This window comes from Rhinatrema bivittatum, chromosome 2 (genome assembly GCF_901001135.1).
Source record: "Rhinatrema bivittatum chromosome 2, aRhiBiv1.1, whole genome shotgun sequence".
Taxonomy (NCBI): Eukaryota; Metazoa; Chordata; class Amphibia; order Gymnophiona; family Rhinatrematidae; genus Rhinatrema; species Rhinatrema bivittatum.
This window is the reverse complement of record NC_042616.1, coordinates 243,008,692-243,024,636: the sequence shown is the minus strand read 5'-3', so window position 1 is coordinate 243,024,636 and position 15,945 is coordinate 243,008,692. Positions and strand designations below refer to the sequence as shown.

The window sequence follows — 15,945 nt, the reverse complement described above, 5'->3', positions numbered from 1 at the left end:
TGTGCTAGACTGGAGTGTTGGACTATTCTATGCATACCAGGACTGTCCAGAAGATTATTTTAGGACAAGGTGAGGGTAACCCTGATGGCAAGAGCCTGACCAAAACAAGTATGGTATCCATATCCCATCCATCTGTCCAGTCAGTCTCAGATTCCCTTAGCAATAACTCCAATTCTCATCACTCAGGAAGATAAACTCTGCCATTCAAACCTGCCGTTGCTAGCTCTCACAGTGTGGATGTTGAACGTGAAGTAGTCTTCTTTTTGCTACCTTCTAAGGATATGGGGGATGTGCTGATCTTGGCCAGAAAGTTTTCAATCAATTTTTGACTCATCTGTCTGAGAACATTATTCAAGAAGTCTTGTCGGTCCACACAAATATTCTTTGGCAAACCTGAAATGGGCAGCAGTGTTCTTTATAGAAAGTACAGGTTTCTTCCTAGTTATGGTCTCATGAACACCATTATCATTCAGGGTATTTTTTAAAATTGTTTTTATGGTTGTTACATATCAGCTGCAGTGAGAGAAGCCTGCAGATCTTTAGATGTTAGCTTGAGACTCTTTGCAGTTTCATGTATGATTTTTTGCTTTGCTCTTGGGGTGATCTTGGCAGGACAACTACTTTCTGAACAGAGTCACTATAGTCTTCAACTTTTTCTTTTGCAGACTGGATGGACAAGCCAGTCATTCTGAATAAGGAGTGTGTGCAACCATGAACCAAATTGAATGCAGGCCAAGCCACACAAAATGGAAGACAGAACCATGTGAAACTTTTTCACTTATAAACTGCAAGGTCAGGCTGCTCTGATAACACCACCTTCAAGTGCTAGATAAACTGAACATGTTTTCTTAATTGGCTAGTACCACTAGACAATGACTTGACCAAGCTTAAGTTTAATTAAAAGGCCTATCCTAGTTAAATCAGGTTATTTTCAGCATGCCATTACCTGAAATCTGTGTGAATATTCCAACTGAGCCAGAAACAGTTTCTAAAACTCACCAATCCTATGCTGGAGGGATCCTATTCATTTGCATGGAGCCCAGATGAGAGACAGAAGAACCCTTAGACAATGACTCAAGACACAGGATTGAGGCCTCCAGCTTTCATGAGTTTTAAGCCAAAGCTTCCAGCCAGAGGTTTAGCTTTTGCAGTCTTGACATTTTCCCTACCAACTTACTGAAGTTCCTACTTGAACTTTGCCTGCCCAGTGCCAGTGTTTCAGTCTCCCTGCATGTCTCAAGCCTGTGGTGACTTATCTGTAACCCGTTATCTTTGGACTGTAGAATATTGTGAACCTGTTGCCTATTGATGGAGATATAGCTGGCTGTCCGAATGCAGAGGCCAAATACTAACCCGAGACTTGCAACAGACCTCCTGGAATTGAGAGAGCGAGACAGACTACATGGACATACCTGGGTATACGTAAGACCAGCTGGTTATTTCTAAGATGGGAATTTAGAGGCTATGAATCTTGGAAGTGAAAGATATTAAGAAAGCATAGAGTATTCTCCAAGTTCTTAAATAAACATAAAGAACTACATTTTGCTGCTAGATAATTAAAATATATAATTTTAGTTTATGCAAAAAATACCTATAATCTACCTCAAAAAAGGGACTTAATTCTGACCTCTCAAACTTGTGCTAAGTTTATCTAATATTTAAATAATTCAGATACATCAGAGATTATTTATGTGCAGGATTTATTATACTTAGCAGTTTTAATTGTTGGGTATTATTGGAGGGGGTTTTTTTAATAACTATTTTTCCAACTTTTTTGGCATACAAAATTTAGTGAGAACAAAGGAGTACATCAGTAATCAACACTTACAAGGGCACAGTCAACATATATTCAGGATAAACAAAAACAAATCAAAATATAATCATGGCAGGTAAGAACATAAGAACATGCCATACTGGGTCAGACCAAGGGTCCATCAAGCCCAGCATCCTGTTTCCAACAGTGGCCAATCCAGGCAATAAGAACCTGGCAAGTACCCAAAAACTAAGTCTATTCCATGTTACCGTTGCTAGTAATATCAGTGGCTATTTTCTAAGTTAACTTAATTAATAGCAGGTAATGGACTTCTTCTCAAAGTACTTATCCAATCCTTTTTTAAACACAGCTATACTAACTGCACTAACCACATCCTCTGGCAACAAATTCCAGAGTTTAATTGTGAGTTGAGTGAAAAACATCTATGGCATAACAATGGCATGATACCGATGATACAACTCCCAAACCATTTTAAACTGCTTGTTCTTCAGTGTATATCATAGCTGCTCAATGTCAGCTATATCCCGTACTTGAACCTGCCAGTGCTCCACACATGGATGGTGCTTTCAAAAGATGGCAACAGTTAAGTGGGCTGCTAGTAGTAAAAGTCCCACAAGTTCTGAGGTACCATAGATCTATTGGGTATTATACGAGGGTAAGTCAGTAAGTAAGTCACAAACATACATGGGATTAATATTCATGAAATTTATTTAAATGCAAAAGATGAATTATTTTCTGTGAAATATACAGAATATAGTCACAAAGAGTTTTTCTGGAAAAACCAACTACTTTTCAAAGTAATCGCCGAACATTTATACATTTGTCCCAGCGTTTGAAAAGTCCGTCAAAACCTTCTGCTTAAAAGTCTTTTGGCTGGCATCGTAACTAGCGCTTCACCTCTTGTTCCACTTCTTCCTCGCTGGTGAAACGTTTACCACCGAGATGGCTTTTCAGTTTGCCAAACAAGTGAAAATTGCTGGGTGCCAAATCCGGACTGTATGGTGGATGTTCAAGAACTTCCCAGTGCAGGTTTGCAATTGTCTGATGAGTCTCATTCGAAGTGTGTGGTCTGGCATTATCGTGAAGAATCAGCACTCCTCTTTTTTCCAGATCTGGGCGTTTTCTACGAATAGCTCCTTTAAGCTTTAATAGAGTAGCATAGTAGGAAGCCGAATTAACAGATTCACCACGCTTCTGAAAACTGGTTAAGAGTATCCCATCTCTGTCCCAAAACACAGTCAACATCACCTTTCCTGCAGAAGGCACAAGCTTGAACTTTCTCGGTTTCGGTGATAGTGGATGCTTCCACTGCATGGAATCGCGTTTCGCTTCTGGTTGATAGTGGTGTACCCACGACTCGTCACCAGTAACAATATGTGCCATCATTGATTCACCTTCATTTGCATAATGGCAGAGATTTTCCAAACAGACACCCATCTGGTTGTTCTTATTGTCTTCGGTCAGCTGTTTGGGAACCCATCTTGCACAGACTTTGCGAAAGTTCAATGCATCGTGCACTAAGGAATATGCTAATCCGTGAGAACACCCAATTTCTTTGGCAACTTCGTCAACTGTTACCCTCCGGTTAGTTTGAACCATCTCTTCAACCTGCTTCACAGTTGCCTCTGTCGCAATCTCTACAGGTCGACCAGGTCTGGTTTCGTCGTTCACGTTGGCACGTCCTTGTGCAAATTTATTGGTCCAGTTATAAATTGCTTTACGCGAGTGACATTTCTCTCCATATACTGGATACATTTCTTTATGAATGTCTTTTGCCACTAAGCCCTTAGCCCATAAAAATCGGACAACAGCACGTTTTTCTTCAACCGTACAATGTCAACACGGCAGCTATTTTCCTTGTGTACACAGCCCCTGCGCATGCACAGTTTAAATAACTATTTATGTAAGGTGCTGCCATCTATGGAATATAACAACATTACAGATATATGTTTTATTACCTTAGTAGAGAAATTTGTGACTTGCTTACCGACTTATCCTCATATGTATGCCTGCTTTAAAAATATTTTATTGATGTTTGAGAAATTTCAAAACATTTGTACGAGGTTTTGGTTTTTTTTTTTTTATTATTCATCAGCTGTTTTGAAATATTTATTTTTATTAGTATAGCCTCACTATTATGCGTAATGTTTTATATTTCTTGTTTTGTTTAATGTTTCATTAGGAAGGGTAATAGTTCTGTTTTTCCATTGTTACTCTGCAGTCAGAGTCTATCTTTGGGTTTTCAGTTTAGCTTTTCTCTGCACATTTCTGTGAACACTTTATGATCTCTTTATTCTGTATTCTACATGTGTGATCAAGGTGAGGTATTCTGCTAGCATATAGTTTCCATGTAGAGATCTATAGCAACCTGACTTCTTCCATTTCCTAAAAGGAGGTGAGACATGGTATTTGTTCCTTTTTACCTTTAAAAAATGAAAACCAATAAACTCTTGACCCATTCAGAATTATTTTAAATTGTTTTGAATCACTTTTAATCTAAAAATGACCAGTGACAAAGCTGTCTCTAAATGTGAAGTTCTAGTTTAAGAGACATTTTTTTCTTCAGTTGTTAGGGCTGGGAAACCAGCCAGTGCTTTAGGAGCAATTTAGGTCCCAGGCATGGCAGAATTTCCAGTAATTGCTTTACAATTAACACCGGACTTAGATAAATAACTAATTCCTTATAACCTTTTGAACCTAAGAAGAAAGATGCTGTATCTTAGTATTGCATTTATTACAATATATTTAAATATTAGAAGCTTCACACACACACACACATATATATTAAAAAAGCTTAAAGTAAAATCAAGTGTTCCTTTTGTCAATTAGATGGAATTACTATACTTGATCAAAGCACACAGATGTCAATGTAGTGTATTTGATAAGCAATATTTTCTTGTACATTTAGTAGTTTAATAACTTACAAGGTTAAAGGATTGCTATGTTAACCAATTACATGCTAATTGTAAACTGTTAAAAGTGCACAGCAAAGAAGGTACATATACTGGCCATTCCAGTTATTCGAGGCTGCTGCTGTCCTATGCTGATTATGGCACGCCCAAAGCTTTGGCAAAGAATTTTAACTCTTGGTAAGTAATCACTTTGAATGTCATCCTTTTGTATCAAATGACGATCTGAATTAATTTGATTTAAACATACTTAGTCTGAATTTATCTGACAAATTCAGAGGTTCTGATTTCATAATAATTAACTGAGCTCAATAAATGCATTACCTCTTAGGAGCTCTAATGTGTTAACTTATGTGACATGATTTTTTTTTTAATGCCAGGAGAACAACTTTTAATCAGTAATCCGTTAATGACATCTCTCCCCTTAGAAATATATATCGGAACAAGGACCAAGACAGGTGTGTTGGTGTTTTAGTGCTTGGTGTAATATTTGCAGTGTTGCTTTTTCATCGGAAGGGCTGTTACTGATTGAGTCTTGGCAGCTAGTGTTGTTTTGGTATAGGTGGTTTTCTATATTGTAATTATAATTCAGTTTACTCGTGTCTTCCTTAAAGCCAAGAACCACATACAACATGTGCAAAAATAGGCCTAATACCACATTGGCTCCTTTTCGCACCACAGTAGTGCATGTAAATATAATATGTTATAGTGCCATTTTTACCTCAGAAAGTCCTTTTTCATTTAAAATCTTATTGTAAATGCAGAATTTTTAATTGTGTGTGGGAGGATGGGGGAAGGGGGGTGGAAAGCTGTAAAGTTCACCTAGGGCAGCACCATGCAGATGAGCATCAATTGTATTTTTTATAGGGTCTCTGAAATTTCTTTTGATCGCGGCATGAAGCGTTCCCACAAACATTTATGAAGATCAAACTCATCAGTTGTGCAGACTTACACTGCAGCATGGTTTACTTTTTATCCAATTCTTTAAGAACCTGTTTCTAATTAGCCAATTCAGTGTACTAAGGAAATTAGGGGATCAGTTACTATTTTGCACACATTGATTATGAATTAGTCTTAACATTCCTACTTTGTACATTGTGTCTCAAGAAACACAGAATTGTTTAATTTATACCCTTTTTATTGCATAAGAAAGAGAGACATGTTTCAATTAAACAATGGTATATCATGGTCAGAACTCTTCGTTATATTTGGAGTTCACAAACGTTTGGCACTGTAAATTCCAGCTGCCAGACAGATTTTGACAGCTTCCTCCACTGTAGCTGAACATGCAAGATCCCCTTTTTCTCTTCACCCCAGCGCCTCTCCCCAACCATATCCAACTACAACACAAGCACAGATGTTACATGAACATCCAGCCTCCTAGGTCCCAGTAACCTTTCTGCTACCACCAACCTGTTGCATTGATCCAATCAACATGAGAAGCCTATAGCCATCAAACAGAACTGGCTACTTAAGTGCCTGCATTTCCCCTAAGACTTCTAGCTCTTATTGAATTAGAGGCTGCTAGCAGCTGAATCTGTCTAGCAAGCCAATTAATTCTATCACATCCTGACTTATTGAATGTTAAATGTTTGTTCTCCAAGATTTCTAACACATTTGAGTCCTAGTAGATATTTTGAAGACCATGCATACAATGTGTACAACTTCTAGATTATCAAATCCAAATTCGCCAGAAACTTGACACCATTTCAAACTAGCCTACTAAGATTTAACAAGATGGTCCAGCCCTGTGGCACAATGGTAGAAATGTGTACTACCCTGCAGAGGATCTTGGTTCAGCTCCTAGGTAGGTTATCCGTTCCCTGGGTCAGTCACACTGCAAAACAATAACACCTACTGACTGGATTTAAGGTTCATGACTGCAGGGCTCTGGAAGAAGTCCTAGTTCATGGTCTCCACTTTCTGGCTGAGGACTGTCACGGCAATGACTGGATTAATGTGAGCAGAGAAAGGATATAAAATATGAGAAAAATACATGGATAGTTGCAATAATGGCGCTGTAGCACAGAAAGGCCAGTTCCGACTGAATTGGAAACCCAAAAGAACAGAAAAAAAAACTGCCCAAGAGCTAACAAATTCAAATTAGTACAGGAGTTATTTCTCTTAAAAAAAAAAAAAAAAAAAAATTGTTTAAAAAAAAAGGTTAAATGATGAACCAAAGGAGTTAGCACAGTTGCCGTGTATTTTTTAACCTGAACTACAAAGCACTTGTCGCCTTGCATAGTATGGCAATGTTGTTAAAATGAAGCATGTACATAATGAATCTCCAATTCGAGCAGATTACCTGGCTTAAGTATGGCATTTTCTGTCACATTAAATACTGTAATTTTCTGCTTTGGAGGCACTCCAGCTTCTTGGAAAAACTCCAGCACAGATTCTGACCTCTAGAAGAGAGAACAGCATTATAAGAAATGATCTTACGTGGATAAGGGATCGGTATAACTAAATTATCAAAACTTACTATCAATGTCAACTAAAAAACAAGTATGTGCATTATTTTTAGCAAGGGATATGCTGCATTTTTGCCTATGAAGTCTGGTTTTCAGCTGAAGTCAATCCTGTTGTATAACAGTGTGGTGCATTTTGATCCAGTGATACAGCAGAATTGCTTACCTGTAACAGGTGTTTCTCCTAGGACAGCAGGATGGTAGTCCTCACACATGGGTGACATCATCAGATGGAGCCCAACACGGAAAACTCAGCATGCCCAGCTTGCCACTATCTACGCGTCCACTTGGGGTCCCCTCTCCAGTCTCATAACATTGAATTATGAAAAATAAAATAAACATAGGAGAAACCCAACTCCGCGGGGTGGCAGGCGGGTTTTGTGAGGAATAACATCCTGCTGTCCTAGGAGAACACCTGTTACAGGTAAGCAACTCTACTTTCTCCTAGGACAAATCAGGATGGTAGTCCTCACATATGGGTGAATCCCTAACTACAGGTTGTTCCCAAACAAGAAAGACCAACACACATCCAACCAGGTGCCAACGGGCACAACAATAACACTGGTGCTGTTGGTTACAGAGGGAGACAGCCTGAACCCGAACAATGGGCCATAGGTAGGAAGAATTGGGTTTTTTACCTGAAAGAGATTCCGGAGGACAGACTGGCCAAAGCTGCTATCGTGTCAGACATCCCTGTCCAGACAGTAATGGGCTGCGAAAGTGTCGAGAGAACGCCATACCACCGCCGTGAGATCTCAGTTACGGAGACTGCTCTCCAGTTGGCTACCGAAGCCGCCACGGCTCTGACAGAGTGAGCCTTGACATGGTCCTCAAGCTGCAGTCCTGCATGCGCATATCAAAAGGAAATGCAATCTGCTAGCCAGTTAGGCAGGGTCTGCTTGGTGACTGCAACGCCTAATCTATTCTTGTCAAAAGAGAGGTGTTGCGTAGACTGCTTGTGACCTGCTGTTCGCTCCAGGTAGAAGGCCAAGGCTCTCTTGCAATCCAAGCTGTGCAGAATCCATTTGCCCTGGTGTGAATGAGACCTGGGAAAAAAGGTGGTTAGGACGATGGCCTGGTTAAGAGGAAAATTCCTGCTTAAGGTGGCGATGGATTTTGGGTGTGTGCGTAGAACCATCCTGTCAAGAAAGAACTTAGGGTATGGTGGGTACGCTCACTGACCTTGTGCGCCGAAGTGACCACAATCAAAACATGACCTTCCAGGTCAGGTACATCAGGTCCCAGGAGTGCAGTGGCTTGAAAGGATCCATCATGAGCTAAGCCAACATCACATTGAGGCACCAGGGCACAGCCAGAGGCCGCAAGGGAATCTTCAACTGAAGCAGACCTCGCATGAAATGCCACACTATGGAGATGGGTGAACTGTCCACACCCTGGTGGTATGCACAGATAGCACTCGGGTGTACACATATAGAGTTAGTTTTCAAGCCCGTATTGACAGATGTAGTACATGGAAAACCTCCTCCATTTCAGGCCATAAGACCTCCTGGTGGAAGGCTTTGTGGAAGCCATCGTGACCCGGATCATTGTCCCTCAGGTCAAGGGGCTGCAGAATTAGCCTCTCAACATGTTTTAATGCGTAATACTCCATGTTTAATGTATTCCTTATTTATTAATGTACACTGTTGATTGTTTATGGTTCTATGTACACCATGTATATGGTAATTCTAATGCTGGTTATCTGTAAACCGAAGCAATATGTACTAGTACATGATCTTCGGTGTATAAAAGTCTTTAAATAAATAATAAATAATAAATAACATCCAGGCCAGAGACAACGCAGCCTGCCCTGATCTTGTGAGATGAGGTCGGGGGAAGTCCCCAGACTGATCGGTTCTCGGATAGAGATCCTGCAGGAGGGGGAACCAGATCTGCTTCGGCCAATGAGGGGCTATGAGGATAATGGTCCCCCTGTCCTGTGGGAGCTTCAGGAGAGTCTTTATCAGCAAGGAAAGTAGAGGATATACATACTGAAGTATTATCTCCACCTTTCCCCCTTCCTCCTTTCCAGTATTCTATTCCCCTTTGCCCCTCTTCCCTTTTCTCCAGGCTCTGCGGCTCCAGCTCTGACTTCGACCTGTGCCCCCCTCAACCCCTATGACACTAGTGATAGGAAGCAGATTCAGGCCACAAAATCTCAGCCTGGGTTCTGACAGCAGTGGCGGCTGCTTCTAGGATTGGGTCCCTGACATCAGCAGTGTTTTCTTAGGCTGGGCCCCTACTGATGGCAGCAAATCGGCCTGGGATCAGCTGAGGCAGCAGGTGCTAGGCATTAAATTTTAGGTAGCTGAGCAACCTGCTCCCCAGATTTTTCCAGCCCTGATCACTAGCATATTCTGTGAGTGAAATGTTGTGGCCTAAAACTAAGCATTTAAAGAGGCACAATCTTGTTTAATTGGAGTTTAAGAAAATGACGTTAAAAATCTTGCACAATAATTTGTTTGATTTCATCTACCCTGTTGAACTAGCTATTTATAAAACTCATTATTTTACCATATAGACCTCAGAATCTGTCTGACCATTGATTAAAGGTTGCTCAACCTTTCTTTTACCTATATCCTCTTTGTCATACAAACACTACACAGAAATGCAGTGATAGATGCTTAGTTCCCTAAAACTGAAAATCTTGCCATTAAAGTCAATAACTTATTCAAACTCTACTTTTCCCTTTGTCACTGCCTTCTCTTTAACGTCATCCTGATTTAACAACTACTGTGCTGGTCAAGCACACAACTAATTTCATCCGCCAACAACCAAATTAAAACCCCCAGGCTCTAGGATCTGGAATTTTTCACAGCCTGTTAAAGAATAAATAATTTATATGGGCGAGATAAAGACATCTTGGCAAAACCTAAGGCAAATTTAAAATCTCTCTCACATACTGTGTTTCAGCCTTTCATACCAGGTTAAAACAGTTCACTCCAACTTATTTTCTTTCTATAAGCAGTGTTGCGTCCGGTCTCAGACGGCTTCGACCTCTGTGCCTCACTTTTCTTCCTTCTCTCTCAAGCCTTGGAAGATGGCTGCTGCCGCATCTTCATGCTGCTCTCTCCGGTGTCCCTGGATCGGCAAAGGCAACTGTGTTCCCCATAATTTTCCTGAGGGCCTCCTAGGGTGCGCGCGCGAACACCATCCATGTCTTTATCCACGTCATGGCGGGACCCTCGGGGGTGTCCCCTCTGAGTGACGTCATGCCATCCGAGTATTTAGCCTGCCCTTCGTTTGCTAACAAACTGAGTAAGCAAGGATTGGATTGCCTCCGGTCTAAGCTGCTCTGCCGCTTCCCAGCTGCCGCAGGAAGCTCTCTGCCCTTTAGGGTATTTCTTCACTAACCTGGGTACTCGCTCCTCAGGGGCCCTTCTGCTCTATTTCAGGTAACTATCTTGGGATACCGGGTACTCGCTCCTTGAGGGCCTGCTCTCCCTAATCTGGTGCCTGCCACTGAACAACGTCTGCCTGCCAGGACCTTCAACAATACAGCTTTCTGCTTCAGTGAGTACTAACCCTTTCAGTGTGTGTCACCTTCAGCTTCAGCACTCTGTGTCTACATCCGGGACCTGTCCCTGCTACGCCGCGCTACCTATCACCTACTCGAGTGTGAGACTGGTCTCCTCTGCTGAGGACCCCTGGACTACTTCACTGGGTTACCTTCACTGCTGCCCGCTCCCCAGGCAGTACCATCGAGCTGTACAATAAATACAACTTCTCTGTGTCTGCGTGTATAGAGTCTAACCTACTACTGCGGTTCCTCACGGGGCTCCTCCCCATGGGAGTGGCCATCACCACAGTACCCAAGAATCCACTCCAACACCTCACAACCATAACAAGCAGAATGTAAACACTGACTTCACACAGTAGTCTACTCACGACTTCATTTAATTTCTCCAAATTAGAGACTTTGACACCAACCTCCCTGTTGGCTAGAAGTTCTCACTGTCCTATGAAAATAGTTATGGTTACAACACTAAATCAATACAAAAGCAAGTTAGACAAGTTTTTAGAAGAAAAAAATATTAATAGGTATTAATGGTATAGTTACACACTAGGGAAAGGATGAATTCAGCAATTCTGAGCCATTCACTAAACTTAGAGTTCAGGAAAGACATTTTTACCCTTGTAGTATCTGCTAAAGATGTAGAGCGCTCTTTTGGCAGGAGGAAGCTGGACACAATGAACCTGTGGGTCTCCTTTCAACCTATATAATAGCCTTCTGAGAGCTCTGGTTGAATTATGAGAGATTGATGCTTATCATGAACTGAAGCTTTGATGATGACATCACTGGTAATAGACTTCTAACATACAAATTCAAACATGTTTAAGTGTCACTGTATATCCAAGATATGCTGTAATATATACATTATCCTATTACACAGTAATCAATTAGCCTGTCTAGTTAATTAAATGTGTAACCAAGTATTGGTAAGAAATGTATTTTTGTTATGATTCTAATAAAAATGCACAGTTTACCCAAGATCTGTTCCTGTACAATGAATACAGGATAAATTGTTACAAAGTGAAATTTTTATACTTAGAGTGTTGGAAAACAAAATAAGTCTATGGTAAGCAAACTTGCTTTATTTACAAATAGTGTTTTCTGTAAATAGTATGATGAATTAGACATTACATGTGGGTGATGTCATCCAGCAGATTCAAACAGATCTCTTTCTCTAGCTCTACTGAACATGTGCAGGAATTTCCACTCATGTGATGCTTCGGGAGCCTCCTCAGTCGATTTTAGAGCTAGTTCTAGCTAGGTAGTTGACTCTCTAGGGAGCCAGACAGGTATTTAGTATGGCTAATTCATCTTGCTATTTACAGAAAACACCAGTTATGGTATGCAAACTTGCTTTTTCCATTGATAAGCAGGGTTGAATTAGCCATTACATGTGGGGAGTCCCAAGCTCAGGGTTGCAGTGGAGTGTTTACTGAATAAGCAACCCGGGCCCCACCGAGGAGAGTAGACTACTGTCCAGGCAGTAATGGGATGCAAAGGCGTATACAGACGACCATGTTGCAGTTTTGCAGATATCTTCAAGTAGTACAGGTTATAGATGAGCCACTGATGCAGCCATAGGTCTAACTTAATGAGCCTTGATAGTATCTTTAATGTGTAAACCAGCTAGCCTGATAGCAGCTGGACAATATACATTTCGCTACTGCTATGTCCATTCCTTTGGGATCGACAGAGACGAATGGTTGAGAAACCTGACGATGTGGCCGAGTCCTTTTCTTGTGTAAAACCAAGGGGGGGTGTGTGTGTGTGGGGTGTACGTGGATAACACACTGGTTTGCTTTATATGAAAAGAAGCTTATACTAACTTTGGAAGAAACTCTGGGCAGGTGCAGAGCACCACCATATTGTGGAAGAAGTGTGTATAAGGCAGGTAATGACAAAAGCCTGAAGCTCACCGACTCTCCTGGCTGACATTATTGCTATCAGGAATATTGCCATCCATGTTAAAAACTTGAGAGAAGCAGACTCCAGTGGTTCATATGGCAGCTTCATCGGTTGTGCCAGAACCATGTTTAGATCCCAGGGAACAGGTGGTTTTACAACTGGAGTTTTGTATGCCATAAACCTTTCATGAATTTGAATACAAACAGATGGTAAGACACTATGGCACTGAGATGTTCTTTTACTGATGAGGTGCTGAGATTTGAAGCAAAAAGAGTGAGCAAATAGACATCCTGTGACTGGCTGGATTCCACTACAAGAGAATTTCTTAAACTATATCCTCCACGCAGAGGTTATGAAGGAGCATCCACTCTGAACAGGGATTCTGGGTCTCCTCCTGGGAATAAATCTGATATCCTGGAAAGGAGAGATTGTAAGATACCATCCCTACCCACCACAGACACAAAGAAAATTTTCACCAGCTCTGCTATCTGAGGGGGCAGAAGAGCTGGTGTGCCCTCTAACCTTATGGGGATAGTGGATCATCATCTTCTGATACCAAAATGGACTCTGCAAAATTTGAATTGGAGGCAGATTGGATGTGAAGGTTACCAGCGAACAAATGGAATCTGGAGTCTCCATGCACAGCCCTTGATCCATTAATTTTGTTGGTGTAAGGTCTCTGGTAAGTGGTGGAGATAAGAGTATTATATCCTCTTCTGCCCCATCAAAATTCTATACAGACCTGCATACAGCTGCATAGAAAGCACTAACGCATACTGCAGAGATGATGGAGCAACCAGGCCAGACAGTAAAAGTGTTGAGAATGGATGTGTTTCATTTTCCGGAGCTCGCTAATTCAAGGATTTATGCATCAAGTGCACCGATGCACCAGAGACTCTGTGCTTTTTGCGCACAGAAGAGTAGAGTTTAAAAAGACCACGCGTAAAATCTGGCCTTTACGCATGTGGCCAGGCCTTGTGTGTGCCAAGCTTCTTTTCGTAAAGCCCGGTATGCGCACAAGTGCGGGCCTTCCTGAAAGGGGCAGGCCAGGGAGCGTATTCTTGGCGGGTTGGGACAGCGCCATCATTCACTGTCCTGAAGATCTGGCTCCTGAGCTGAAATAAGTTGCTGAAACAAGGTAAAAAAAATATATAATTCTTGCATTTAGGGGGTGGGAAGGAGAAGGGGAGGGCTGGGAAGGTGAGGTGGGGGGGTAGGAAAGTTCCCTCTCAGTCCACTCCTTAATTGGAGCGGACTGGGAGGTAACTGGGGAAGCCAAAATGCGTCACCGCATGACGTTTGCAAAAATCTACACCCCCCTGCGCGTGCGCGTATTACAAAATCCGGCGCGCATGTGCATGAGGCCCAACAATTTTATAACTGCGTGCACGTTATAAAATTGGCGCACCCATGCGCGTGCGCATATGAACGCACGCGTGCACCTTTAAAAATCTTCCCCAGACTGATGTCTCTTCCTCGACACGTCACTTACTCGAACCCAAGGATTCAGCCTGTTCTGCCAACGGGAGAGATACTTTAGTAACTCCTGATCAACTCAAACTCCTGCTTCTGAAAGACTTACGCAGAACCTGTTTTCTAGGCCCTTATTTTCCGCATATGCAGGAATATCCGTCCACAGTGGTAACAGTTGACTTGGTTGTGGTCTGCTCCAAGGCAGTGAAGCAGGGTTCAATCCATCAGTAATGAACATTCTTCTATCAAAAATAGAGTTCTTGAACCCACTCACCGTGGATTTCTTCTTATAGGGCATGGTGAGAATGAAAAAATTCTTAATCTTCTCCTTTCTTTTTCTTGGTGGCACTGAAAAGTGCTGTTTTGGGGATGCTGAGGCTGTGAAGCAACTTAAAAGAATTTTTTTTTAAATTTTCACAGAAAAAGACAGATTTACATCTATGCTGGTACTCAGATAAAAAAAAAAGACTGAGGGAGTTCATGAGGCAACGGGAATTCCCACACATGCTCAGTAGAGCAAAGGCTCTACTCGCTAAGAAAGAGGTCTGTTCTGTGCTAACGGATGACGTCACCCACATGTAATGGCTAATTCAGCCATACTTATTGACAAAAAAAAAAGTAGGTTTTTTAAGATACTTTGTTCTTGTTTTGCAGAATACCCCAAATAATGTGCTTTAAATAGATTTTTTTTTTTTAAACATTTCCAGGATAAGAACATTACATTGAAGTGGCATGCTTTGTCTTCAGCCGAGTACAAAATGATTGAAACAAAAATGTAACTACTTTCATTTCTGAGTAACTAGTGACAAAAAGCACATTATTTGTGAGACAGTAAGTGGCAACTGAGTAATTACTTTTAATAGGACAGTTTTTAATAACAGCACCCAAGTGTTTCAGAGGAACTCACAGATAAAAATGGGAAGAGGAGATCAGAATGTCACTAGGGAAGCATCAGGGATCTAAAACATACCAAATCATCTTTTGAAAATGATTTTAACTTATTTTAAATGAATTTCTCCTTCTCCCAGAAAGGTTAAATGCTTTATGGAAACTACTTTTTACACATGGATAAAATTTCAACCTGAGTCAACATTCTGAGTAGGTTATGCTTAAATGTCTCTTAACTGGATTTAAAAGTCTACTCTACATTTGATATAATGGGCAAAAATAGAAGGAAAATTTGGGGATTTAAAAAAAAAGTATGCACTCTCTCCAATTCTGCAGAATCATCTGTAGCAAATTCATCATATGCTTCAAGTCTACATGCATTTTCAGCATGCTCGCCACATTGATTTATCAGGTTTACACAATAGTAATCCAGGTAACTTATGCTGTCTTCACTCCCCCAACTCAATATAGTTAACATAGTAGATAACAGCAAATAAAGTCCAATTAGCCCTCCAAGGCCTTTTTTCCTTCAAGGAATATATTTTGAATGTCTTAAGCTCTTATTTGTAGGGTTTGTGCTGTACATCATGTACCATTTTAGTAGGTTTTTTTGTTTTGTTTTTTTTAACCATTTCCATTCTTTTCATGTTCTTACAATGATACAGCCTACTGAACTGAAATATTTATGATGAAATATACAGAATTCACTGCAAAAAGCTATTATATCTAGGGCTGACCACCAAAGAATATGTTAGCTAGGGCTGCATTGTAAAAAACCTAATGCATAATATTTATGTTTTCTACATAAAATGTAAAGTAATGGTATTGCAATAAGAATAACAATGTCCAAACAATGCCCTAATAAGTAAAAAAAATGTTAATATTCAAAATGTCAACAATTCAATATTTAACCAAAGCAAAAGCACAGTTGCTTTCCTGTAACAGGTATTCTCCGAGGACAGCAGGCTGTTAGTCCTCATACATGGGCGACATCATCTGGTCAAAGTTCTGGTC

At 40.9% G+C, this 15,945-nt stretch overlaps 1 protein-coding gene across 1 annotated transcript in view; it reads right to left on the bottom strand.

Moving 5' to 3' along the window:
* MRPL3 (mitochondrial ribosomal protein L3) overlaps positions 1 to 15,945 on the bottom strand; it is a 186,069-nt gene that overhangs the window by 120,095 nt on the left and 50,029 nt on the right. Inside the window, exon 5 of the mRNA XM_029589336.1 lies at positions 6,989 to 7,088. Within this exon, the coding sequence (XP_029445196.1) occupies positions 6,989 to 7,088 (100 nt within the window). The remainder of the gene's footprint in view (positions 1 to 6,988; positions 7,089 to 15,945) is intronic.